General features: G+C 38.8%; 1 protein-coding gene and 1 pseudogene across 24 annotated transcripts in view; one reads left to right on the top strand and one right to left on the bottom strand.

The window, feature by feature from the left end:
- The first annotated feature begins 9,539 nt into the window (after nucleotides 1-9,539).
- LOC112209923 (U6atac minor spliceosomal RNA) lies at nucleotides 9,540-9,684 on the top strand (annotated as a pseudogene).
- A 126-nt stretch (nucleotides 9,685-9,810) lies between these two features.
- The window catches only part of TPK1 (thiamin pyrophosphokinase 1), a 384,685-nt gene continuing 368,862 nt past the window's right edge, over nucleotides 9,811-25,633 (bottom strand). For 23 of the 24 annotated variants that reach the window (XM_063815718.1, XM_519461.9, XM_063815733.1 and 20 more), the window contains one exon: nucleotides 9,811-11,599. In XM_063815718.1, the coding sequence (XP_063671788.1) occupies nucleotides 11,481-11,599 (119 nt within the window). In that variant the 3' untranslated portion in view covers nucleotides 9,811-11,480. Of the gene's footprint in view, nucleotides 11,600-19,037; nucleotides 19,422-25,633 lie in introns of all 24 variants that reach the window. The other variant, XR_010159034.1, reaches the window with a different exon arrangement.

The following is a 25,633-nucleotide window of genomic DNA, read 5'->3' on the forward strand; positions in this document are numbered from 1 at the left end:
CGAAGAAGAATAAAGAAATGAGTTGGTGGCTGATAAAGGAAGCAGGGCCAATAAAACAATTTAAGATAGTACTTTTTATGCCAATTGGAATGATCCAGGGGAAAGGAGGACAAAACCCATGATGTAGGAAAGAGAGGGGCAGATTGCAGGATGACCCTGAAGGGACCAGAAAGGAGAACTGTGCACAAGTGGATGGCCAGCTTTGATGGGAACGGTGGATGGTTCACCATGGTAACAGAAGGAAAGGCGGCAGGGGCAGATGCTGGTGGGTGGAGAACGGGATGGAGTCTGAGTTCTTTTTTGATTGCTACAATTTTCTCAGAGAAGTTGGAAGCTAGGTCACCAAATGGAAGTGAGGAGTTGGGGAAGACGTACTGAAAGTCTGAGGAAGAGGAGCTGCCATGAAAGAGAAACAAAGAAAATGGGAGAATGAATGGATTGGGGACATGCAGTAGAATTGCCAGGCATCATTGAAGACCCACTTGAAAAAGGTGTATCTGGATGTGTGCATGCAATTTTAAGTGAGGTCAGTCGTCACAGTTGTCATGTTTTGTTTTTGTATTTTTTTTTTTTTTTTTGAGACAGAGTTTCGCTCTTTTTGCCCAGGCTGGAATGCAGTGCCGTGATCTCAGCTCACTGCAAACTCTGCCTCCTGGGTTCAAGTGATTCTCCTGTCTCAGCCTCCCGAGTAGCTTGGATTACAGGGATGTGCCACCACGCCCGGCTAATTTTGTATTTTTAGTTGAGACGAGGTTTCTCCATGTCGGTCAGGCTGGTCTCCAACTCCCGACCTCAGATGATCCACCCGCCTCGGCCTCCCAAAGTGCTGGGATTACAGGTGTGAGCCACCGCGCCCGGGCCCTTGTTTTTTTTTTCTTATTCCCCCCAGCAATTTTCAGGTGCAGGAGAGGGAGAGGGTGGGATTGTGATTGGGTTTCGCCTGGTGAGCCTGAGTCCACGGGATAAGCAATAGCATGATTCTAACTGAAATGGAGTTTGCACGATGCTTAATGATTGTCTGTTGAATGAATAAATGATTTAAGGAAAAGCTGAAACTTTATAAAAAAGAAAAAACATGTGCATGGGAATAATAAGTGCCATCTCAATGTCTGAGAAATTGCAGAATGAGTCAGACAATGAGGGTCTTCGTGCTGGCTGCTGTTCTGTGTGCCCTGTCAGCCTCTGCCTATTCCTCTGTCCTCCTTCCGTGGCCTGTCTACACGTTTCTATTCATGAGGACCTTGGAGAATTAGATTGTGTCTGCCTCTATGGGCCTTGTTGAGCCTCTCTGTTTCTGTGAATGTCTTCATAATGTTTGAATAATAATTTACTGAGAAGGTTTATTTTTTCTTACATATATTTTAAATATTTTAAATCATATACACCAGTTTTTAAAAATTCTGATTTATAAGCATACATGTAACCTATTTTTACAAAATATAGAAAAATGTAGATAGATTTATAATGAAAAAATTTACCTACAATATCATCATTCAAAGTCAACCATGTTAAAAATTAAATATATTCTCTTCCAGTATTGGCTATTATTTACATAAATGTAATCAAAATTACATATGCACTGTATCCTTTATGCTCTTAATATTAGTCTATTATAAATTTCTCACAAACATTCTTTTTACTGGATACATAAAATCCCATCTTCCACTTCTATAGTAACTTCGGTGTTAATAATTTAAGGTAGGCCAGGCACGGTGGCTCACGCCTGTAATCTCAGCACTTTTGGAGGCCAAGGTGGGTAGATCACCTGAGGTCAGGAATTCAAGACCAGCCTGGCCAACATGGTGAAACCTCATCTCTAATAAAAATACAAAAAGTTAGCCAGGCATGGTGGCAAGTACCTCAGGAGGCTGAGGCAGGAGAATTGCTTGAACCTGGGAGGTAGAGGTTGCAGTAAGCTGAGATCGCGCCACTGAACTCCAGCCTGGGCAACAACAGCAAAACTTCCTTTCAAAACAAAACAAAACAATAATTTAAGGTAATTCTGTCATTCCGAGTGGTTTAGAGAAGGGAAGCAAACTTTCCACTCTCTTCTTCTTTCCCTATCTCCTGTGCCCACAGTGAATGCTCCACTTTTGCACTCTCTGCAGTCTTCCCCATCTGTGTTCCCATGTACTTCTGCCTCTTTTTCTTCCTCTTCCCATGTCTCTTTGACTCCTGGCTCCTTTCTCTCATTTGTCTCCTATTCATTTACCATAATGTAAGTTCTGTGAGGGCATCCTTATACCCTAATGTCTGTCTTACAGTAGGTACTAAAATTTGCATGTAAGGACAATGATATGTCAACCTGGAATATCCCATTTAACTGGACTGTGGTTTATTGAAAGTTAACTTCTAATGAAATGGCCAGGGTTAGTTTCCTGCCGGGGACTGTGGAACTCCATCTACCCAGGGAAACTCATTTTTATCTACATTCTTGCATCCATAGTCTTACAGAGAGCAAACTCTTCAGTCATAAATCTTCTACTTAGAAACCTGACCAGTAGATGCAGTATTGGTAAATTTTCAATGAGGCCATAAGAATGCATTTAAAAAAAGTACAAAGTTAAGGTTGCTTGTGATGATTTTAGCTAATCAGCACAATTTTAGCAGGAAGCAGATACATCTGTCCTTTCCCTCAAATTTCATATAGCTATAAAATATTCGATTTCCTGAAGGAGTTACTCAACACACAAACTTGGAGATTAATTTAGAGGCCAGATCCCCACAAGCATTTGTCTAGCCTTAGACTGAACAACTTCTGTTGCCGGGAGCTTGCCATGTCTAGTGGGAATGGGTCTGTTCTGTAGTTGTTGGATGGAAAAATTGTTAGCAGAGTCTTTTTTATGTTAAGATGAAAAGTGCCTCCCACAGAGTCAACAAAAAGGTTCTGGTGTGTGGAATTTTTTAAGGATGCTAAAGTATGAATAATTGGAAACTTTAGTAATTTGAGGCTTCTGTGATTTCTCTAATTCTTTGTAGTCAATCCATTTATCCGATCCCCTTTAATGCTAACATTATTTACTTGATTTTAGTTCTGTGAAGCTTTGGCTCTTATAAATGACACATCTAACCAAGGGAATGGTTAAGCCTTAGAGCAACTTGTGGAAAGTTTTCATTCCTCAAAACAGGAATGAATAACAATGGCCTCGATATGACTAACATTATTAATGTATTTATGTGGGTACATAATTACTAGCAATATCTAGAGAATTATGAAAATGATTTGCATATCCACTTCTTAAAATTTAGGGCAGGGAGGCTGAGGCGGGCGGATCACAAGGTCAGGAGATCAAGACCATCCTGGCTAACACGGTGAAACCCCATCTCTACTAAAAATACAAAAAGTTAGCCAGGCATGGTGGCACGTGCCTGTAGTCCCAGCTACTTGGGAGGCTGAGGCAGGAGAATCACTTGAACCCGGGGGGCGGAGGTTGCAGTGAGCCAAGATCATGCCACTGCACTCCAGCCTGGGCAACAGAGCAAGACTCCGTCTCAAAAAAAGAAAAAAAAAGTCTCTATCCTATATCTCTCAAGCCTTGAAAATAATATATTGGCTTCTTCATGATTTAATCCAGGGCTTCCTCATGAAACTTATTGCTCAATGCCACTGGCATGCAAATATTCCAACTGACCATGCTGCTCAGTTCCTTGCAATAGAATTGAATAAAAACTTAGATTAAAAGGTCAACTTTAAAATATGCCTAATAAATTCACTGACTAAAAGCTATCCCAACAACTTTCTGCATCATTTCTCTTCATCTCATTATTCATGTAGGCTTCCCTGAATTTTAAGGAATGCAAATAAAAGAGCAGAATGTGTGGAGCACTGGGGCCTAGGACATTCTTTTCATGAATATGGAACTAAAGGTAGAGTGAAAGGTATTTCTTAAATAAATTACGTTGATATGGTGGAGAGAGTATTGATGGATGCTTATGTATTTTCTATAGCACAAAAAAGTAAAACTCATATATTATTCTAAGAATCCCTTATTTTATGTCCTTCATATATTTGGTCCCATAGCTATAATATTGGGAGCCTCATTACTTCAAAATGATTATTTTTAAAATTTCCTAACCTATGATACTAAAATTATTGGGGTTATTCAGCAAGTTGTGGTGGGACAAAGCATGGGAATTTCTATAAGGGAGAGGTGAGCAGAATGTCATAATATTACATAGAAAGCTTTCTCATGCATTCTACAAATAGTTGCTGAGTAACCACGTGTTAATAAAAAAAGTGATATAAAGGTAACACTTTTGGAAGGAATGAGATCATGTCCTTTTCAGGGACCTGGATGGAGCTGGAAGCCATCATCCTCAGCAAACTAACACAGGAATAGAAAACCAAACACTGCATGTTCTCTCTCATAAGTGGGAGTTAACAGTGAGAACACATGGACACAGGGAGGGGAACATCACACACCGGGGCCTGCTGGGGGTTGGTGGGCAATGGGAGGGAGACCATTAGGGCAATTACCTAATGCATGCAGGGCTTAAAGCCTAGATGACAGGTTGATGGGTGCAGCAAACCACCATGGCACAGGTATACCTATGTAACAAACCTGCACGTTCTGCACATGTATCCCAAAACTTAAAAAAAAAAGAATAACTATAAAATAAGAATTCTAACTCAAAAACAAACAAAAAAGAATTATTATGAAATAAAGAAGAATTCTAACTCAAAAACAAAACAAAAGATAACTTTTTTGGGAGGCTGAGGCAGGCAGATCGCTTGAACGTAGGAGTTCAGGACCAGCCTGGGCAACATGGAGAGACCCCATCTCTACAAAAAAAAAAAAAAAAAATAGCCAGGCATGGAGGCTCATGCCTGTAGTCCCAGCTACTTGGGAGACTGAGGCATGAGAATCACTTGAACCCAGGAGATGGATGTTGCAGTGAGCTGAGATCGTGCCACCGCACTCCAGCCTGGGTGACAGTGAGACCACTGTATAAAAAAAAAAAAAAAAGAGCCCATAATCCCAGCACTTTGGGAGGCTGAGGCAGGCGGATCACCTGAGGTCAGCAGTTCGAGATCAGCCTGGCCAACATGGTGAAACCCTGTCTCTACTAAGGATACAAAAATTAGCAGGGTGTGGTGCCAGGTGCCTGTAATCCCAGCTACTCGGGAGGCTGAGGCAAGAGAATCACTTGAACCCTGGAGGTGGAGGCTGCAGTGAGCTGAGATCGCACCACTGCACTCCAGCCTGGGGGACAAGAGCATCTGAGACTTTGTCTCAAAAAAAAAAAAAAGAAAAAGAAAAGAAAAGAGAAAGAGAAAGAAAAAAAACATTAGCTGGGCATGGTGCCAGGTGCCTGTAATCCCAGCTACTCGGAAGGCTGAGGCAGGAGAATCGCTTGAATCTGGGAGGCACAGGTTGCATTGAGCCGAGATCCCGCCACTGCACTCCAGCCTGGGCAACAAGAGTGAGACTCTGTCTCAAAACAAAACAAAACAAAACAAAACAAAACAAAACAAAAAAGCACTGAATCCAAATCACAAATAATGAGATTTAGCATAGGGAATTCAGTTGCAGACAGCATAGCGTTTATTTTTTATGGTTTTAGACTCCTCAGGCTAATTTCATATGCATGTTAAAGGTTTAATTTGTAGAACAAGTAAATTTAAACACAAGTAAAATATTAGAATTGAATGCCAAGGTCTCATAGTATTTGAAAATCACATGTACTCTTGTCTGGAATCCACCTCAACTCTTGACAGCCATGGTCATGTCTTGAACTTCCAAATCGAGAAACCACTCCAGCTACAAGATTTCTAACTGAAAATTTTCTCTTAACCTTTTACTTCTTCTATTTTTCCTGTTAAATGAGGTCAATTAAACATGCTCTTCACTTGCTGGGCGTCGTGGCACATGGCTGTAATCCTAGTTACTTGGGAGACTGAGGCAAGAGCATCCCTTGAGTCCAGGAGTTTGAATCCAATTGGGGCAACACAGGAAGAACCCGTATATTAAAAAAATAAAAAATAAATGTCTTCATATTTACTTTGACTTTGACTCTTTTAGCTTACACTAATATTCTAAGCCTATGTGATTACTTGTCTCATGGCTTTCATGTTCCCATGAACATGCTAGCCATTTTGAGCAACTGAAAATTGCTTGGCCTTTTGATTTTCCTTTGTTACTAGCTGAATGTTTTGCCCTGGCCTTGGCCTTGGAACATCACTTTCTTCTTCAGATATGTGAACAAGGACGGATACAACCAGATCTAACCAGACTAGGTTTAGGATATGTATCTTTCAGATTGAGGAACCCACTCAAGGGCAACATTAACATACAGAGGCTTCTTGACTTATGATGTGGTTACATCCCAATAAACCCATCATAAGTTGAAAATATCATAAGGCAAAAATGCGCTTAATACAGCTAACCTACCCAACATCATAGCTTAGCCTAGCCTACCTTGAACGTGCTCAGAACACTACATTACCCTACAGTTGGGCAAAATCATCTAACCCCAAACCTATCATAATAAAGTTATTATAAAGAATTTTACATCAAAAGTCAAAATTCGAAGTAAGGTTTCTACTGAATTCTAGCTTTTACACTATTGTAAAGTTGGAAAATCCTAAGTCACACCATTGTGAGTCAGGGACTGTCTGTATCTACTTTAAATCTTGGTTAGTTAGGGAACAAGGAAAGAAAAGAACAATAGTTGTCAGGGACTAGAGAAGCGGTGCAGTATGTTCCCTCAGCACGGGTACAAGTGGGGACTTCAGTTACTGCACTAGTGGTGCTGCACAAATATTACTGCTCACTTGCTACAGACAAGGCCCTACTCTAGGAATAGGAGATACAGCAGATGACAGTCAAGGACCTCAAGGGGTTCATATTCTAGTAGAAGGTTCATACTGTTTAATGGTTAACAAAATTATGCCATTCAGATAAAACTCTGCTCAATTCTTGCATAATTTTATTCTCATCATTTCCCATGTTTATTGTTCAAAAATACAATGGGCTATTAAATATTCACTAGACTTTAGGTTTTAAAAATATAAGGGTTATGGTATGATTTGCCACCCTACATTTATCAGTTCCTTTGACTATTGGTTAAAAACACTTTTCTACCTCTGGACTCTGTATACATCTCAGATTTCTTGGTTCTCGGGGACCAGCTATGGGTCCATTGTGAGAAATTTCCTACTTTTCAACTGTGGGCGCTCTCGGGGCCTTGCTTACATTTTTCAAGTTATCTGCAGGGATGGAATTAGTTTTTATTTGTTGTGTACAAAGTCCTTGCTTTCGGTGGTAGAATGAAATACTTAGAGAACAGTCCATGGATCTATTTACTTCCCATGACCTGTGAAGAGGAGTGATGTTGCCAGGACCTCTTTCCTGGGTTGTACCCAGAGCTGTTTTGTGCACGCTCTGAGCCTCCAGGGATGCCATCCCAATGGAGGCTAATTGATCAAGGCTGCCTGGAGAATTGTTTTGAGATAGATTCTGAGGCTTAGGCTGGGGATCATCAGAAAAGAAAATTAGGATTGATAAGTGAAATCTGCTGTGGGCAAGGAAGGGCAAACTTGTACTTTACATGCCAGGAATTTTTGAATCTGTATGTGACTCCCAAGAAAGGCTTGACCTTGTAGCTTCGATTTTAATCTCTGCAGGTATAAGGATAATTCATTTTATGTTGAATAGACTGCTCTAAAGACAATTTAAATAATCTAATACCCCTGCCCATTTCCTAAGAGAGTTGTGTTGACTGTTTTATTCCCAAATAGGATCAAATTCAACCTGCTGTCATTGGTAGATTATTCTTCTTAACACACATGTAAGAATAAAAACTATTATTAGTTTGGTGATAAAGGCAGTGAAACAAACACCGAGAATAGGAGTAGAAAAATGTTCTGTGTGACCTTGGTTAAATTATGAGGCAAATAAGTTGAAATATCTCCAGATACATTCTCGCTCAAATATGCCAGTTTTCAATAATTTATTGAAATCATATAAATTCTGAAACAGATTTTTAAAATACTTTAATAATGGGATATCTTAATTCTTTGATGGGAAATATTTTTTAAAATTACACTCCTATTGTCCTAAATTTATGAAAAAAAATGAATGTTCAATGCAGAACACCTGCATAAATACACTTTTTAAAAAAGGTACCTTTATGCATTTTGCTCTGCCCTTAGGTGCTCTTTTTCCAATCTAGAATATATTTCTGGATGTTTTTCAATTGACAATAAAATTACTGGAGTACACGCATGTTTTATTGTGTTTGTGTGTGTCTATGGACTGGATCACAAGGTATATCAGATGTATTTCTAGTGGGCCATGGTAAATATAGTCTGAAAGTCACCATTCTGACCATACCCCTCTCAAAATCACAGAGCCTTGGAGAAGAGAAGAACAGTTTCTTGCTGCGTACTGACTTGGCACATACCATCAGTCGCAATCACGCCAGATCTATGTGCTGCTTTATTTTCACAGTTCAAGTAAAGCTGTGGAAAAAGTCTGAGCAGCAGTAGTAGGCAAGGTCTGTGCCACACACAGAAGCAGAACGCAAAATGCATTCCACACACATAGAAGTGTGACACAAAAGTTTGAGCATTTACCTGTATGAATGCCCCAGTCTGTGTCCACCGCTTCTTTGCTCTGAGTGATGCTCACCCATGCCCCCCTAGCCCCAATTCCTTGAACCACACATATTACATGTCATGGTCATGTGTGACTCCAACCAGGTTGCAATAGCTGCAGCCATTTTCAGATTTTCCCTGCTTTCTAAAGAGAAGTGAGATCATAGCATGTTTTCACTAATCAGTGATTTAGGTAGACAGATGACATTTGGGGGTGACAATAACTAGATTTATAAATGCTACAAATCCGACCCATAGAAATAAGAAAGTAACTGGAGTCAGAAGGTCAAGGAGCACCTGTCACTTTCCCAGCAGGGCCCAACCTGCAGTCTCTTTTATGGCTACAAGCTGGAGGTCAGGATCTGAACTGAACAGGAGTAAGAGAAGAGGGACTTCCCGGGGGGGCTCAGATAGTTCACTGGGTGTACCTGAGATCTCACTATCTGCAGACTTGTATTGTTATAAAAATAAGTGAATACTTAACTGCCACGGTGGGGTAGCACATAAAGAGAAAAACACACTTAGGTAGTTTTAAGGAATGGGAAGGGGTGAAATATAGTCATCCCCTGATATCTGCAAGGACTGGTTCCAGGACAACCTCTCCAACCCCCAACCTGCAAATACCAAAATCCGTGGATGGGATACTTAAGTCCCTGATATAAAATGATGTGGTATTTGCATATAACCTATGTACATCCTCCCGTATATGTTACATCATCTTTAGATTACTTAAAATCCCCAATACAATATAAATGCTAAGTAAACAGTTGTTATACTGTATTGTTTAGGAAATAATGACAAGAAAAATGTCTGTCTGTGTTCAGTACAGATGCAACCATTCTTTTCTTTACAAATATTTTCAATCCATGATTGATTGACTGAATGTACGGATGTGGAACCCACTGATACAGAGGGCTGACTGTAATAAAACCAGCACCTAGTGCTGTATGAAAGGAGAGAAGGTTAGCACTCCCCTTGACAAGAATGGAAGAGGCCCTCGGGCCTGACAACACACATATGGTTAAAACTAGCACCTAATTCCTCAGTAGCCTGGCAGGAACTGGGAATGGTGGCCTATGTTTTAAGAGAACCCCTTCTGTGGGCCCCCAATGGCTACAGCCTGATACTCAGGTGGTGGTGTGAGATAAGCCTCAGTGCTTTTTTTTATCCCCTGTCCCCCAATATTTACTAAGCTTCAGGAAACTATATTCTTTTTTGATAAGTATCCATTTATTAACACTGGTAACATTTTCAGGGCACATAGAACATGCATTCTTTGGTAGCAAAATTTTAAAATCACAGATATATTTCTTTTATATATTATGAATATATTTCTAGTAAGGAATATATAACTAGTCTTCAGAAACTGAAGATGGAAACATAGCTAAGCCTCAACTTCCGGTCAAGCAGAAAGTAATGAAAAGTGCCGAAAATGCCACAGTCATGTGGGCCACTGCTCCTTAAATGCCACAATCACGTGGGCCACTGTTCCTTAAATGCCACAGTCACATGGGCCACTGCTCCTTAAATGCCACAATCACGCGGGCCACTGCTCCTTTAATTCTCTACAGACAACCTGAGTCTCACACTGTCATAGCACCAAGAAGAAAACAGTTACTTTCACTTTTCTTATAGCAACATAGGGATTTGTGTACATAAAACATGTTGGACAGGTTCTCCTTCAATCATGGTTTGTATGTCAACAGTTGGTTTCATAAAACAGAGAAAGGTGGAAAGAAGATAGAAGATGGTCTCTTTACAAAAGAAAGGTGAATACATTTTGATGCACCAGGTTGTTTAGGCTAAGTCAGTAACTGTGTGTATTATCAGCCCTATGACTGCTAAGTGTCAATATTTGGAATTTCAGTGTGGGAAAGAACCTCAGACACCATCAGTCCAACCGCTTCCATTTTACAGCTAAGGAAAAGGTTCCGGAAACTTAGGTGAATATCAGACTGGGATGAGAACGCAGGCTTTGGAGTTAGGCTCCTTAGTATATGAAGTTCATGTATCCCCATAGACAAACTCATTTTCTGGTAATATGAATACACTTCTGGATGAACCAACAGTTTTTCAGTCCAAGGTATGTCAGAAACGAATTCAATTTTTATGCTTAAGTTTCCTCTGCACAGCTTTCTCCATTTAGGTTGTGATGATGATGCAGACTGTTACCCCCTCTAGACTTTTGCATTCTTACTTTTGAATTTGAGGGTTAATGTGTGAGTAGGGCTCCACGAATCATCATTTATCTTTCACATCATTTCTCTTTTCACCTATTGCTTATATAACTACCTATTTTTAAATTTAACAATTAGGTCAATGATTCTTGATTTATTTAAGACAATACCAAAGACAGTAATAAGGTCAGAGTGACCTGGTGCACTTCTAACACCCCAATCTGAAAGGAATTTTTTTTCAGTATAAGATAATATATATCATATACAGAAAACTAATACTAAAAGGTACTCAGAGGTAGCCCTTGTTGTTAGACATTTAAGGATGTTCTAGACTCCAAGAGGAACCTCAACAGTTTTCTCTGATTCAAATTAAAAACAATTTTCTAGGATAAATGGAATGATTAATAACATAAGAAGAATAATCAGTACTGAATTGTATAGTGGAATGATTCCCATTAGGTTCCAACCGAATATAATGGAGCTTATTTGCTTTCTTAGCATGTATCTTTCCCACTACTATAAAATTGAGATCTGTCATTTATAATGTTACCTGTATTATCTAAACACTAACATCTTTAAACCCAGTGGGCTTCCCCTAGAGGGGTTTAGATTCTTGCAAACCCAGGTGAATCGTTCTTGTTGAGCAATGAACCGTTGAGAAATGAGATAAGGCAGAGGCACACTTATGGATGCCAGTCAACAGGTTAGCTTTTGATGGCCATGGTCCAGAGGAGTGGGTGGTCAGTTTCCACAGTCACAACACCAGACCCGTCGTAGGTATTGGAAGTACTGACCAATGTTCCAAAAGCAAGCACATCATTTGCTGTAAGAAAATAAGGGGAAAAAATTAGTAACTATTTTTTTTTCTTCCTCCAGTGTAGATTAACTTTGTCACTTACCAAAAAGCAAGTACACACTTTGATAAAAAATATATAAATGTGGGATAGGTGAAATATATGATGTATGGCTTTAAAATGGGTAATTTCTATAACTTGCTGTAAACATTCTTCCTGGAATTGGTTATTGACCATTTTGGGTTATATATCATTCTCAATATTAAATTTTATTAGAATCTTTTCTTTTTCTTTACTAATTATAAAACCAAAACCTGTATTTGTAATGTGCTACTTACTTCCTTCCCTGGGTACAATTTTAGTTTCTCTTGATAATTCAGAATTAAAATTTAATATGTTATTACACTCTACAAAATGTAGTTTTAGCTTCAAGTAGAAATGATATGAGACAGATAGAAAATTACCTAAAAAAATGCATGTGATTTTGGTCACTGTTTTCTCATAAAGTAAGAAAAGCCAAAGTGAATACAGCTTACATTCTGTAAAATTAATAGAAACTCAAAGGTCAAAGCCGACTTTCAAATGTGTAATCTTGAGCAAGTCACTTAAGCTCAGCCGTAAAGTGACGGCTAGAGATGATAAGATAATCCTTTAAACTACTTATCAAATTAAAAGGCTTATGAATTAAGATTAGAATTTATATATTTATACATTTCATAAATAAATAGCTATAAATATATTTTTTATTTTCTAACAAGTTAATGCCTAGGCACAGATTGGTAACTTCACCTCTCTTTGCAATTCACTTCATCAACATGACTCTAAACTCACAACTGTCCTATAATCATCCCTTGGTAACCAATATTATTTTCTTTACCAAAATTCAGAGAGAAAAATGAACAAATGTTATGGAGCCCAAACTATCCGAGTCAGAAGAGGCCCCTTTTCTTTCAAACAAAACCTATGAAGTTATACACACTGCTTTGGGGGAAATCAATCAATTACAATGCTCACTTCCCACTAGAGGGAGCCTCCTATCTTTCTGAGGAAATCTTGAAAAGGCAATTTAAAAATTCAGGAACAGTACTGCAAGATAATCTATCGTCAGTATTACCAGTTCACACAGCTTATTTATTAAAACTCAAATTATTTTTCATAGTTCTTAATGTTTTTACTAGTGCAAACACAAAAGTAAAACTACATGGTAGTACAGAGTGAATCTCATGTGAATATTGCCCTGATACGAACTTCAGTATAGGAAGCTCTTAACTCTTGAGTCATTTGGGACTTGGGACTTCCGTGAGATGATGTTTCTGAACACTGGTGATATACACAGAAATATGTATCGATCTAGACACTGTTACATAGTTGGTAGATCAGGGTGGTGATCTTTGAGGGATTCACAGCAAAGTCAATTGAAATCTCTACCTCTCCTGAATAGTGGTCTTGCCTGGAACCTGGGTGCTTACCAAGTAGCTTACTGAGACCTATCCCAGGCCTACGGTTTCAAGGTTTTCCCAATAGCCAAGAGGAAGGGAGTCAGGGAACACTTCACACCACTTCATTGCGAAGGCAATTTACAGTGCTTCAGCAGGCCTGCCAACTTTAAAGTGGAAACTCCCTCGTGAAGACCCATGCATGCACAACCGACTTGGATTTGACACATACATTATATGATTTGAGAAAATGGATTAAAATCCTAGTTTTTACTTAGGCCCAAAGAACAGGAGTACAAAATTATGCTTCAAGTTTATAGCTGCATATAAATTCCTTTCTGATTTTTGAAGCCAGACTATGGATTTCAGAATTTCAGCGGTAGCTACCTGGATTATACATACTGGGTTTGCTAAGACACTGTTGTAGCCTAATTAATTTTCAAATGGGAAAATAATCAAAGTGGTTGTATTTGGGCATAAGAAGATGAAATTTTTTTTTTGGAAGTAAATATTTCTTTGAGTTAAGCAAGCCCACTGTTAGCTATACTTGTAAATTATGTTTTTATTTTATTTTATAATATTTAAAGTTCCAACAAGACCAGTTATATAGTTACAATTAATTAAAGATAACAATTGGTTTTGATTATCTCTAACTTTATGGAAAGTACAATAAAAATGATAGAAAACTAAGATGAATAAGTTGAGAGACAAAGTCATGAATTTTAATTTACTATGTCATTACAATTATTTTGGAATATATTTTCTTCAAGTCACAGAATCATATTTTTGGACAAAACCTTAGAAAAATAAAAAAATTTTAAGGAAAATATTTGGAATTATGATGAACTTCCTCTACCCCAAATATCTGAAGGCCAATCATGACATAAGTACATGAAACTAGTAAAGAGACAGCTGTGTACAGATAGTAGAAAAACAAATTACCTCTTCGTTTCTACCCTAGAGGATTTGTCCAACACTTTAGCTGGCTGAACTATAGAAAATCTGACTTGGATTTTTCCCATTGTTTGCAGAGTAGACTACAGCCAACCGTAGTTGCTCAAAGACAACCAGTCATCAGATCAAGTCCCGTTTTTAACAAAAGGCAAAAATAAAAGTTACAGATCTATGTGCAAGCTTATAAGCAATGATATTTTGTGTGATAAACACATTAACATAGATTTTACAATTTTCATCCATTATCTCAGGCTGTTTTATTTCCCAAAGGTAAGGACGAGAATTAGCACTCTGTGTTCTATTGTTTTCAGTGATGTCCTCCCAGCTTTTCTCTAAAGCTGGAAAAACAGGGGACTACAAAGCAAGAGCTGGCAAATCGGTGGAAACCAATTATTCAACTCTTTTCAGTTAGTGGGGCCATTTGTCCCTGGTTTCTTGCCCATCTTTCCTCCACAAGCTACATTAGTGAACTGTGGCTCCTTGGTTGGAGCTGGAAGCGTGAAGGAGTACTCTGCAAGGCCTCGGATGCTTTTGGCACTGAAAAGCAACAGTGGGAGGCATTCATTCTCTGTGTACCTGCATGACTTTTCTGATCAGGTGCTTTTATAGAAAAGGCATCTCTCTATCAAAGAGCATGACTCCATCATGATGAAGTTAATCAGTTAGATCTAGGTTCAAACCCTGGCTCTACCATTCACCAGCTTTACAAACTCAGTTATTTAAACTCTTTGGCCTTGTGTCATCAACAGTAAATATGTAGAAAGTATCTACTTCACAGGGAAGTGGTATGGATTATGTGGCCAATCTTACATATAATACATATTCAAGTAATTTCCATCTTCTTTGCTTTCTCCTGTTATCCTGCTGATAAAACAGATCAGGTTTTTCTTTTAAAATTAACAAAAAGAGAGATGTCATGAGCTGAACAATTAGCAAAGGCCTGAATTCAATTGATTAGTTTATAGCCAGCTGAGAAGTAGAATGAGGTACACTCGTAACTTTTCCAGGCTAGCTTTTGTGAAATACTTAACATCATTTCAGGTGATTCCTTGGCCTGCATGTATGTATGCATTTATTTAATAGATATTAAAGCCTCATTCTGTGCCAGGCACTAGGGTTTAAGGATGAGTATCTCTGCCCTCACTAAAATGAGGACTCACATTTTAGTAAAAGGGAAAGATATACAATCAAACCCAGCAGACAGGAGAGAAGCATGAGGTGGGCCAAGGAGGGTAGAGGTGCCTTCCTGGCAGCCAAGATGGGTTGTGTATTCAAGAGGGAGGTGAAGCCTTTGACAGTGGGGGGCTACTGGCATCCCTAGAGGCCTGCCCGCTGGCCTGGCTTCCCAAGAATCTGTAGCTCGACACTGGTTCTTTTGTAAAAATAAATACATTATTTAAAAAGGCAATGGAAACACTTCTAAAATCAATAAATCCTGAGGGCAAAATGGAGGTGCTATTTGAGATGGGCATAATCCTCATTCATTCAAGACGTGATCTGAGTCCTTACAGTACACCAGGCACTCAAGGCATAGCCAGGTTTTATCTTCCATTTAGAGATGAGGAAAATGAAGCTCAGAGAGGCTAAAATCACAGGCTATGATGATAATAAAAGTTGTCAGACACTAACAAGTTAGTAAGGGAGGTTAAGGCGATGCTTTGAAGAGCTCTAAAGAAGAGAACTGTTGCTGGTCTGTTCTCCTGAAGTACGGAGCTGTCTTTTGGCAGCCTGATGGAGACTTAAGGAGATGCGTTAGTGAGAGCCTAAAAATCACTCTAAGACTTAATGAATACTTTACATCTCATATAGACAAATGCTTAATGAACCCATTATGATGAATCTTAAGGCTCCCTACCATTCTGGAACATTAGGTTAAGTTCGGAGATTTAAGTTAGACATATTAGACATCGCTAACTATTTAAGACATAATGGGACCACTGTCTACACTCACCATTTACTCTCTGAGGATTCTTAGCCTATGTGGAGAAATGGCAACACATTAAGAAAATATGACTCAGATTTCATTACCAGGAAAAGAAAACTATACTGTCTGTGACATCAGTTCACTGTTATAGGTCTTTACAATTTTAATTTTTGACAAATATATCTTTAAAAAAGGTCTTTTATGTACACACATGAGGCAAAAGATTATATTTTAAAAATTGCCAATTTATACTGTAAAATATGAATTCTGGGAAGGGTTATTAGTGAATTTGTTTCTTATAAAATGGCATTTATACTTATGGTTGCTCTTGAAAATTTTCAAAAATAAAATCAATATGTTGGGTTTTCACTTTCTTGAAGTAAAAGACTCAAAGTAGTCCTAATGTAAAGCTGTGGAGTACATGCCTTTGTGTACTTATATTTCTATTAGAATCTTAGGAAATACAAGTTTGAGACCATCTATAAAATAAATATATTTATTTATCTCAGCACTGCCAAATAAAAATAAGTGATCACAAATCTAAATTTTCTAGTAGCCACCTTAAAAAAGTAAAAATAGGAAAAATGTTAATATCTTTTTTATTTAGCCCAATATATCCAAAATCATTTTAACATCATCAATATATAAAACTTGGGGTCTTTTACATTCCTTTTTCATACTAAGTCTCTGAAATCCATTTACAGCATGTCTCAACTTGGACAAGGCTCATTTTAAGTATTCAATGGCCATACGTAGCTAATGGTTACTATATAGATTGAACAGTGCAGTTCTAGGTTGTTGAAGCAGGAACTATATTTATGATTCAATTATCTGCTTTTTTCAGAGGAACATTATTTTTTGGTTTGATTATACAGATACTAATTTTCATTTCATATGTAGCTATGCGGTCACAGAGTCCGAGGTTATAAAGAGAACATTAAATTCAAAGTGTGCATATAAAATCATTTTGAGTGATTTGAACTTACGATGTGAGTGGACCAACAAACACTTAAATACTTAACATGTGTTCAGCAGCAAGACAGACACAGTCCTCTGCCCTTCAACTTGAAGGCTGAGAACTATCTAGCAGGAACTGTAGAAAGGACAACCAAAAATCCAAAATCCAAGCGAACCTAATGTGAAATTACCAAGAGAATATATACTACATTCTATAAGGTATAGAATAAATAGATGCCTGCTTGCACATGTAGCAAATAATCTTCCTTTTTTTTTTGAAGGGGGGAAGGAGTTATTTATTTTTATTTTATTTAGTCATTATTTCCATAGGTTTTTGGGGAACAGGTGGTGTTTGGTTACATGAGTAAGTTCTTTAGTAGTGATCTGTGAGATTTTGGTGTACCCAACACCCAAGCAGTGCACACTGTACCCAATTTGAAGTCTTTTATCCCTCACTCACCTCCCACCCTTTCCCCCAAGACCCTCAAGTCCCCAAAGTCCACTGTATCGTTCTTATGCATTTGTATCCTCACAGTGTGGCTCCCACTTATAAGTGAGAACATATGATGTTTGGTTTTCCATTTCTGAGTTACTTCACTTAGAATAATGATCTCCAATTCCACTACTGGGTATCTACTCAGAGGAAAAGAAGTCATTATACAAAAAAGATACTTACAATCTTCTAATTGTACTTGCAAATAATCTTCTAATTTTTCTTCTAATAATTGCAAATAATCTTCTAATTGTACTCCTTTCTCCCAATTATTACCTTCTCTTCCCACTCCTCTAACACTTGTGAAAGAATAACTGGCGGGCCCTAATTGCCTATAATGAAATGTTCAAAACAAACACATTCCCTCTTCCCGGCCCAAACATCCTGGCATGGCAGTTAAGGCCCTTTGTCATCTGGCTACTTCCTACCTGCTTGCCAGCCACTCTCTGCTACTTGCTGTTCCTTGAATAGATCAGGAATTTCCTGCTTCTACGAAAATTTTTGACGTGTTTCCTCCGAGAACAAATTGACTTTTCTCTGCATATTTTATCCTTCAAGTCTAAACTCAATGTCACTTGCTACCCTGTACCGCTCTTTGATTCTCCAACTGCTACAGGCCAAATTAAAAATTCTCTTTTCTATTTACAAAGGACTTGATTGCTTCCCTGGAACACACTTTGTATTTAAAACTGACTGTTTAGATGCCTCGTCTCAAGCAGGCAAAGTACAGAGTGAGCTTGAAACATCTTGCTCCAGAAAGCAAGAGGGTGCTCAAAAACAGATGTAGACCTGTGAAAAGGACACAACGACTGGAACTAATTTGGGGCATTAGAAAAGAATCCTGAGAGAGAGAGGCATTATAATATATTGAATAATGAATTGCCAAAAGCAGGTGGAGAGAAGAAAACCTATTCTTTACAGAAGAATGCCAACTACTAAAGGAAGGAATGGCAGAATTAGAGAATTAGAAAGGCACCATTTGCAGCCACCAGTGTAATAACTAGTTTAGGCAAGAACCATCAATGGATGGATGCTAAAACTACTGGATAAAATGTGGAGAAGAAGGATAGCACCCAGTTCCAAAGCAGTACTTCCACGTATTGCTTTTAACTTCAAAGGAAAAAAAGGTAGCAGAGTGATCTCATGAGTCTGATCTTAGCTAAATGATCAACCTTAGCATCACCAATAAAAGGCCATACTGATATCATATGCCTCCTGCTATGATGCTAGGGATGAATACAATATCACCCATTAATACTTTTGGCCAAAAATGCCTGACCTGAATTGAATCATGGGGAAACCGTAGACAAATGCAGAATGGGGGCAGATGACAGGTTAGTGGGCCTGAACTCTTAAAAGCTGTCAGTGTCATGGAAGACCAAAAAAGTGAAGGGACTTTTCTAGATTAAAACAGACTAAACAGATATGACAACTAAATACAATGCATGTTTTTTTAGTAGACTCCAGATTTTAGAAAGTTATAAAGAGCACTACTGGGACACTTGGGGAGTAAGAATATGGACTGTACACTATTATTCCATCAATGTTACATTTTGGGAGTAGATATTAGCACTGTAGTTATGCAAGAGAATGACCTCGTTCCTAGGAGATACAAGCTGAGGAATTTCAGGTGTTTATTATTATCATGCCTTCAACTTATTTTCAAATAGTTCGGAATGTAATGCACATACACTCATACTCACATATTACATTGTTTGGAGATTTGTCCCTGCCCAAATCTCATGTTGAATTGTAATCTCTGATGCTGGAGGAAGGGCCTGGTGGGAGGTGTTTGGGTTATGAAGGTGGATCCCTCGTGGCTTGGTGCTGTCTTTGAGATAGTGAGTTCTCTCAAGATCTGGTCATTTAAAAGTGCATGGCACCTTCCCCACAATCTCCCTCTTGCTCCTGATTTCCCCGTGGTGAATGCCTGCTTCTGCCTTGCCTTCTGCCATGGGTAAAAGCTTCCCGAGGCCTTCCCAGAAGAAGATGCTGACATGATGCTTCCTGTACCGCCTGCAGAACCATAAGCCCAATTCAACCTCTTTTCTTTGTAAATTACCCAGCCTCAGCAATGCAAGAATGGCCTAGTACACATACAAAGAAATAAATGCAAATGTAGAAAAAAAGTTAGCACTTGGTGAATCTCAGTGAAAGGTATTCATATTTTGCTGTACTGTCCCTTCAGTTTTTTTGTAGGTTTGAAGTTATTCAACATTAAAATTCCACATTACAATCTGGGGAAAAAATTTGGGAAGAAAGGCTAGCAACTTAGGAAGGGAAGTGTTTCCCTCTTGGTTCACCTTTGGTTTCCCTGAAAGCTGAAGTAATGCCATTGCAAAGCATTAAGAAATGTTTATTGATTTAAAGTGCATCAAAATAAATCCAAGTTGAAAAAAAATGTGCCAAATTTAGGAAGAAATTATCTAGTCTATGATATATCTGCATTGCAGCTTCTTGGAAAAGTATAGAGAGAGATGCTGAGCACACAGACTATGTGTGGTGAGGCCCCTTCCTTTGTCAACTCATTGAAGCTCACCAAGGACAGCCTTTACTTCCACTCACTGATGCAGGAGGCCCCGGAAATTAACTTGCAGTGTCTACCAGAACTTCTTAGTGCTTGTGAAAATGGTAAGAGCGAGACTTACTGTTATGCATGTCTCTGATAACAAGCCATCAGCTGTGCTTTCTTTTTGGGCTTTATCTCTCAAAACCCTGATCTGCTAAGACTCTTCCCAAGGTGAACACTCATCACCTCCCTCTCCTGACAACTAATCATTCCTTGAACTCAAATGTCCAAGGAAGGGCTATTATAATTCTATTTGAAACTGGCTGCATTTATCTTCATCTCTCTCGGAAGTCACATTTCCCTTGCCCTTGGATGAGGACTGGAACGCATTAGAAGGCTTCTGATGTTCAATTATTCTTCCTTCTCCACATTGTCTGTGTTATGACTCGGCCTGTTGATCGAAAAACAATTAGGCCAGGAAAATGCTGCTGCTTGGAGGAATCAAAACTAATTATGCCAGTTAGAAAATGTTTACAAAGATCATCACTTTCAAACATTTAGCCCTTTCTAAAATAAACAAAATCGTTATTTTTATTTGTTAAAGAGAATTCCCTAATGTATTATGTCATCAGCATGTTCTACTCATAAAAGGCCCCATGTTCCAGTTAAAGAGCCAATCAGAGCTGCTTTAAGAAAAAAGAAAAGCTTACTGGGCTTATAAAATAAGAACCACAGTCCAAATCCACAAAATGTGACTTTTTTGCATTAATTATTAGTGGTAAAGTGAATGAACTGTGTAGAACTCTGAAAATTTTCAGTGTGGAAAATCAGTATCAGATTTAAACGTTTGTTCAAAGAAGAGAAAGGCTGTCCACAGGCTGTTCTGAACTGATTTATTTTGCTCTGTTGCCTTCAAATCCTGTGTCTTGGTGTTGCCTCCTGTGGACACTGGCCTGCCCCAAAACCATCCCACAGGGGTGAGAATTATGACCTGCAGATGCCAAAGATGACTGAGTCGCAGCCATCCTAATCTCTTGCTGCCTGGCTGTAGAGCAAGGCAAGTCATTTTGTACTGCTGGGCCTCAGTGCCATCCCTGAAAACAGAGAGTTGATCTTGTCACTGTAATATTTTATGACTTTTGTTAAAAGTCCCTCAGGTGACCTCAGCATCCATTTGTAAAATGCCAATAATACTTGTCCCCAGTTACCTCTAATACTGCTATCGTGAAGATGAATGAGTTAATGTCTGTGAAGAGCTTTGACTTCTCCAGAAAAGTGTTGAAAATGTGTCGTATTATTATCATCATTTCATCTGCACTGAGGAAGCTTTAAAGTGGCATTTGCTTCTATCCTTCAAATGTCAACAGAGATTATTACAGGTACATCAAACAAACAGAAATGTCATAGAAAAGTGAAAAAAGAGAGGAACATGTGCGGTAGCATGGTATGATTACTTAACATCAATCTCAAACCTGCAGGTGGTATTTATACAAATAAGCTAAAGAGACATAATCTAGGCCCTTTTAGAATTTACCAGTCAAGAGGGTCTCTGTGAATCTGCTGTGATTCTGGGGGCTGCCGGATTTGCAAATCGTTCACTGCTCAATTGAACTCTTTTAAATTTAATTCGGCTGAAGTTTTTCTTTTATCAGATGGTGTCAGAAGTGGGATCCAAAATGGAGCTTCTAGCATCCCCCAGCAGCACTGAGTGAATATGCAAGGTACCTGCAGGACCCACTTGTGTCCACTCATCTCTCAGAGCTGCTGGGGATCATGGGTAAGCTCCCTCTTGGATTTCGGAGCTCCACTGATCTCTCACAGCCACTGGGGATCATGGGTAAGCTCCCTCTTGGATTTCCCAGCTCCACAGATTTGTGTTTTGAGCTCTCTGAGTTTCTTTGAGCAAATTTCTGATCCAAACTGGGTTTGGAGTTGTGACAGAAACTGGACTGGGTCCAGGAATGGATTTGATCTGGGAATTAACTGGCTTGGATCCAGTTAGAGGCCTCTTACATCTGACTGGGTCAGAAAGGAACTGATAGTAAGCAGTAATATTGCAGGAGTTATAAAATTTGGCTTTTGAAAAATCAGATTTTTGTGTTATACCCCTTTGTTTCATTTTTCTTACACTTGGGTAGGAAAAAAAAATCACTGGCTAAGTTAATCAAGAGAAGCTGAGCGTAAGGCCAATATTTTAGGTAAAAATTCAATCCTTGGTTTCTGGAAAACTGAGTTCTTTCTGGCTTACACTTCAGGCCTGGGAGGCAGCGAAATCTTACAGAAACAGCAAAATCTTACTAAAGATAACTTACAGTGGAATGTTCCGAATGAACAACAATGCATTTGAAGTACATTTTTAAAATGAGGGCTCTCAGTAAAGTCCCTTTTGTCTAAGAATGGGTTTGGCACTACAGCATGTCAACTGCTATTCTCTTTGGAATAATCTGCCTTGCACTCTTTGCTGACAACTGTGGGTGACAGGATTAGGCATGTACAGGATCGTGGGACATGGGGAGCTTTTTCCTCCCTGAAAGGGGAAACTTGAGAGATGATGGGCCTGCTGGAAAAGATCCCTTAGCTACCTAGAAGCAGCCGCCTGAACTTTTTTTTCAGTGTCGCTGCAATGGGTGGGTCTTTCTCTGGCCTCCCTGATCATTTCACCTTCCCCACCCTGCCTCAGGCAATGCTTTTCTCTTTCTCCTTTCTCTTTCTTATCTTTTCTATTACTCAGGGCAACCATCTTGCCCAGAGACCACAGGTTGAAACTCCTGGTCGGAGGTTGGATTAACGATGATGGAGCCCAACCAGGTGCAAATTTGAGCCTTGCCAGTTTGATACTGGGTGCTAATCAGAGCAACTAACGTCTATGTTTTTGTCACATGTATTTTACTCTGGCAAGAACAGAAAAAGATAATTTTCTTTTCTGATGTGGCTTTGCCCCAGCGCGATGGTGTGGCAAGCTCAGTCACGAAGGCCGCTCAGGCAAAGAGAACACAGAAGCCTGGCATGCCGGCAAAAGGGTAAGAATTTCTTACCAGTCAGACTTCTGGCTTCTCTCTTTCTGTGCAAATGGTTGACTGAATGGTAAAAAAATCACTGTTTATCTCCATCTTGTTTTATGTCCTTGGGAGCTTGACCTTGTTACCATGTGGCAGTACTTTCTCTTGGTCTCCTCCTTCCAGGGAACAGGAATTTTAGGGTTTATGTCATAATTAGCTCTAAAAATTATCTTGAGTAGTTAAAAGCCTTTGTAAGCTCACAATTAACTATTCTAGATGCTTTCTGGGAAGAATAGTGAAGACTGCCCTATGCTGTAGCTCAGTTGCTAAGGCTTTGCCCTTTCTTACTGGTGGTCTGGTTTCGATTCCCTGCTTGTGAAATAAAAGCCTTTTCATTTAATTTCTGCATGACCTTGTCTAGTCTCTTCTCCTTCATGTACTATCTTAAATTTTCCTTTCGCTGAGCACCTGGGAGGTTACCTTTGGTAAAGTTCAAAAGCCGGAAATATCGGAGTGAAGGTTAGGTACTATTAGAAGTAAATTTTCCATTTATTTGTGCTTGGGAAGATCTAGTCAAATTAACCAGATGACTGAATCCTTGAATTTACAGAAAGCCCTTGAAGTTCTGAAAGATTTGCCATGTAAATCCCTCTAAGATTCTGGCTCAATCTTGATCAATTCAGCCAGACCAACTGGTCCACTCAGGCCACCTCTTGCTGGTGAAATTCCCGCTCCTCTCACAAAGGCATCTTCCCTGCTGCCTGTGTCCCTACGCGGTGCCCTGCTTTCCTCTTTGGCTCCACTGCCCACTAGAGATTCCCTGTTACAGTGAGTACCTGCCACTCTAGCTCCTCCAGATCTCCTGCCACCCTCCTGCACCAGCCCCTCCCCGACCCCTGCTTTACCCTACGAGGGCCACCGGCATGACTTGACCTCTGCTCCTTTAATAATAGATGGTCTTTCTTATATCTCAGCCTGAAACTGTGACAGTCCCGAAAATGAAATCTCAGTGGTCATGGTGGCTTTTCATTGTCTTGTGGAAAAATATTTACAACACAGAAATAGGGGATGAGTGTTTACCATCAAGCAGAATCCATTCAATCATATGGCTGTTTTTAGAATAGAATTTCATTTAGTGAGAGTCTGACCGCTGCCTTTTGGGAAAAACATCATTTGATTTAAGTTCAAATGGTCTAATATTAACAGATATGATTTGTTATAGCAAAGGTAATGAAGCGATGTCTTAGACTTTGTCCATAAACCTATAAATATACAAGCTTGCTCCTAATATATTTCATCATGACCTATTTTCATTTTTAATTTCCCCTTGCTGATATACAATAATATTATTTCAATTTAGGAATAGCTGTCATCTTCCTATATGAATATTCTAACAAGTCTGAAAATATTAGCCATTCTTAGAAACAAGCTACTTTAATTCACAATTAATATATTCTCTTTCTTGTTCTCGTTATAATAATCAATTTTTTAATACTCATACCATGGACTTTTTCCTGATGACAGGCTGAACTTCTCTTTTTTTGATGAACCTTCTTTGCATTAACTATCTGCATGCAAAGTTGCATATTATCCCAGCCTCAAATTTATAACCTTCTACTTAGCATTTTACTATATCATTGTGGAGTGCTGACATGTGTAATACTATCTTACACATTAAATGTTCAAGTATTTTTTTCTACCAATTAGATTATAAGCTCCTTGTGGGCAGAAATATGACTTGGTCTAACTTCCTTTATTATAGAATGTCTAATCTGCAAGAAACCTTATCTATTATTTAGTTCAGTGGTTTAATACAGATAAAAGTGAGGCTGCTCCTACTTTAACCAATTTAAAGTGCTAGGCTCAAAGTTCTCTTCACTTGACTTTACCTCATAACCAAACCAAGTTGGCCTTAGGGAACTGGCTAGGTCTTCAGTGCTTCAGAGAATGCATTTAAAGAGCCACTGATATAATATCCAAACACTTTATTTCAAGACAGGGAAACGAATTAAAGATACCTTATTGACCTAGGATGCCCAGCACTGAAATTCAAGTCTGTTGACTTGTAGCTCAGTGTATTCTCTCTTATAACAAAATCAAACTATGGGCCAGCCACAGTGCTTCCTGTCTATAATCCTAGCACTTTGGAGGCTGAGGTGGGAGGATCACTTGAGGCCAGGAGTTTGAGGCCAGCCTGGCAACATAGTGAGACCCCATCTCTATATATATAAAAAAATAATAAATTTTAAAAACCCAAAGTCAAATTACGGGCTTTAACAAATTGGTTGGCTCCTCAGAAGTATTTTTGGATTAGCTAAGCAAAGTTAAATGATTAAAACTACATACTGAATATCTGAATTGCTTGAACATGTGGCTATGTTACCTATTTTTTCCTAAAGCTTAGTGATTCATGTAGATTGACTAAAGTCACAGGCTTCAAGCCGGTGGCAAAATGGATTCAGAAGTTTCTCATCCTTGATTTTTGTGTAAGCTACAGACCACAGGACACAATGTACTTAACTGAAACACTCTGTACTGCATTTTCTTATTTAGAAAATGCACCAATTCCATTTATAAACCACTATCTATAGAAGTGTTTCTTTTGTTGTGTCAGCCATTATTTAATTAAGTAGTTTAACAGTCTAGACAAGGAGGAATGAGGAAATGGTCACACAGGCTTAGCTGCTAAGACATGGTTCAATATTTGGCTTTTAGTAAAAACATTTTGCTGTATCTGTAGTAAACACATTAGATAAAAATTAAAGGTGAAATTTCAGTTAATCCACTTTCA

This window comes from Pan troglodytes, chromosome 6, assembly GCF_028858775.2.
Source record: "Pan troglodytes isolate AG18354 chromosome 6, NHGRI_mPanTro3-v2.0_pri, whole genome shotgun sequence".
Taxonomy (NCBI): domain Eukaryota; kingdom Metazoa; phylum Chordata; class Mammalia; order Primates; family Hominidae; genus Pan; species Pan troglodytes.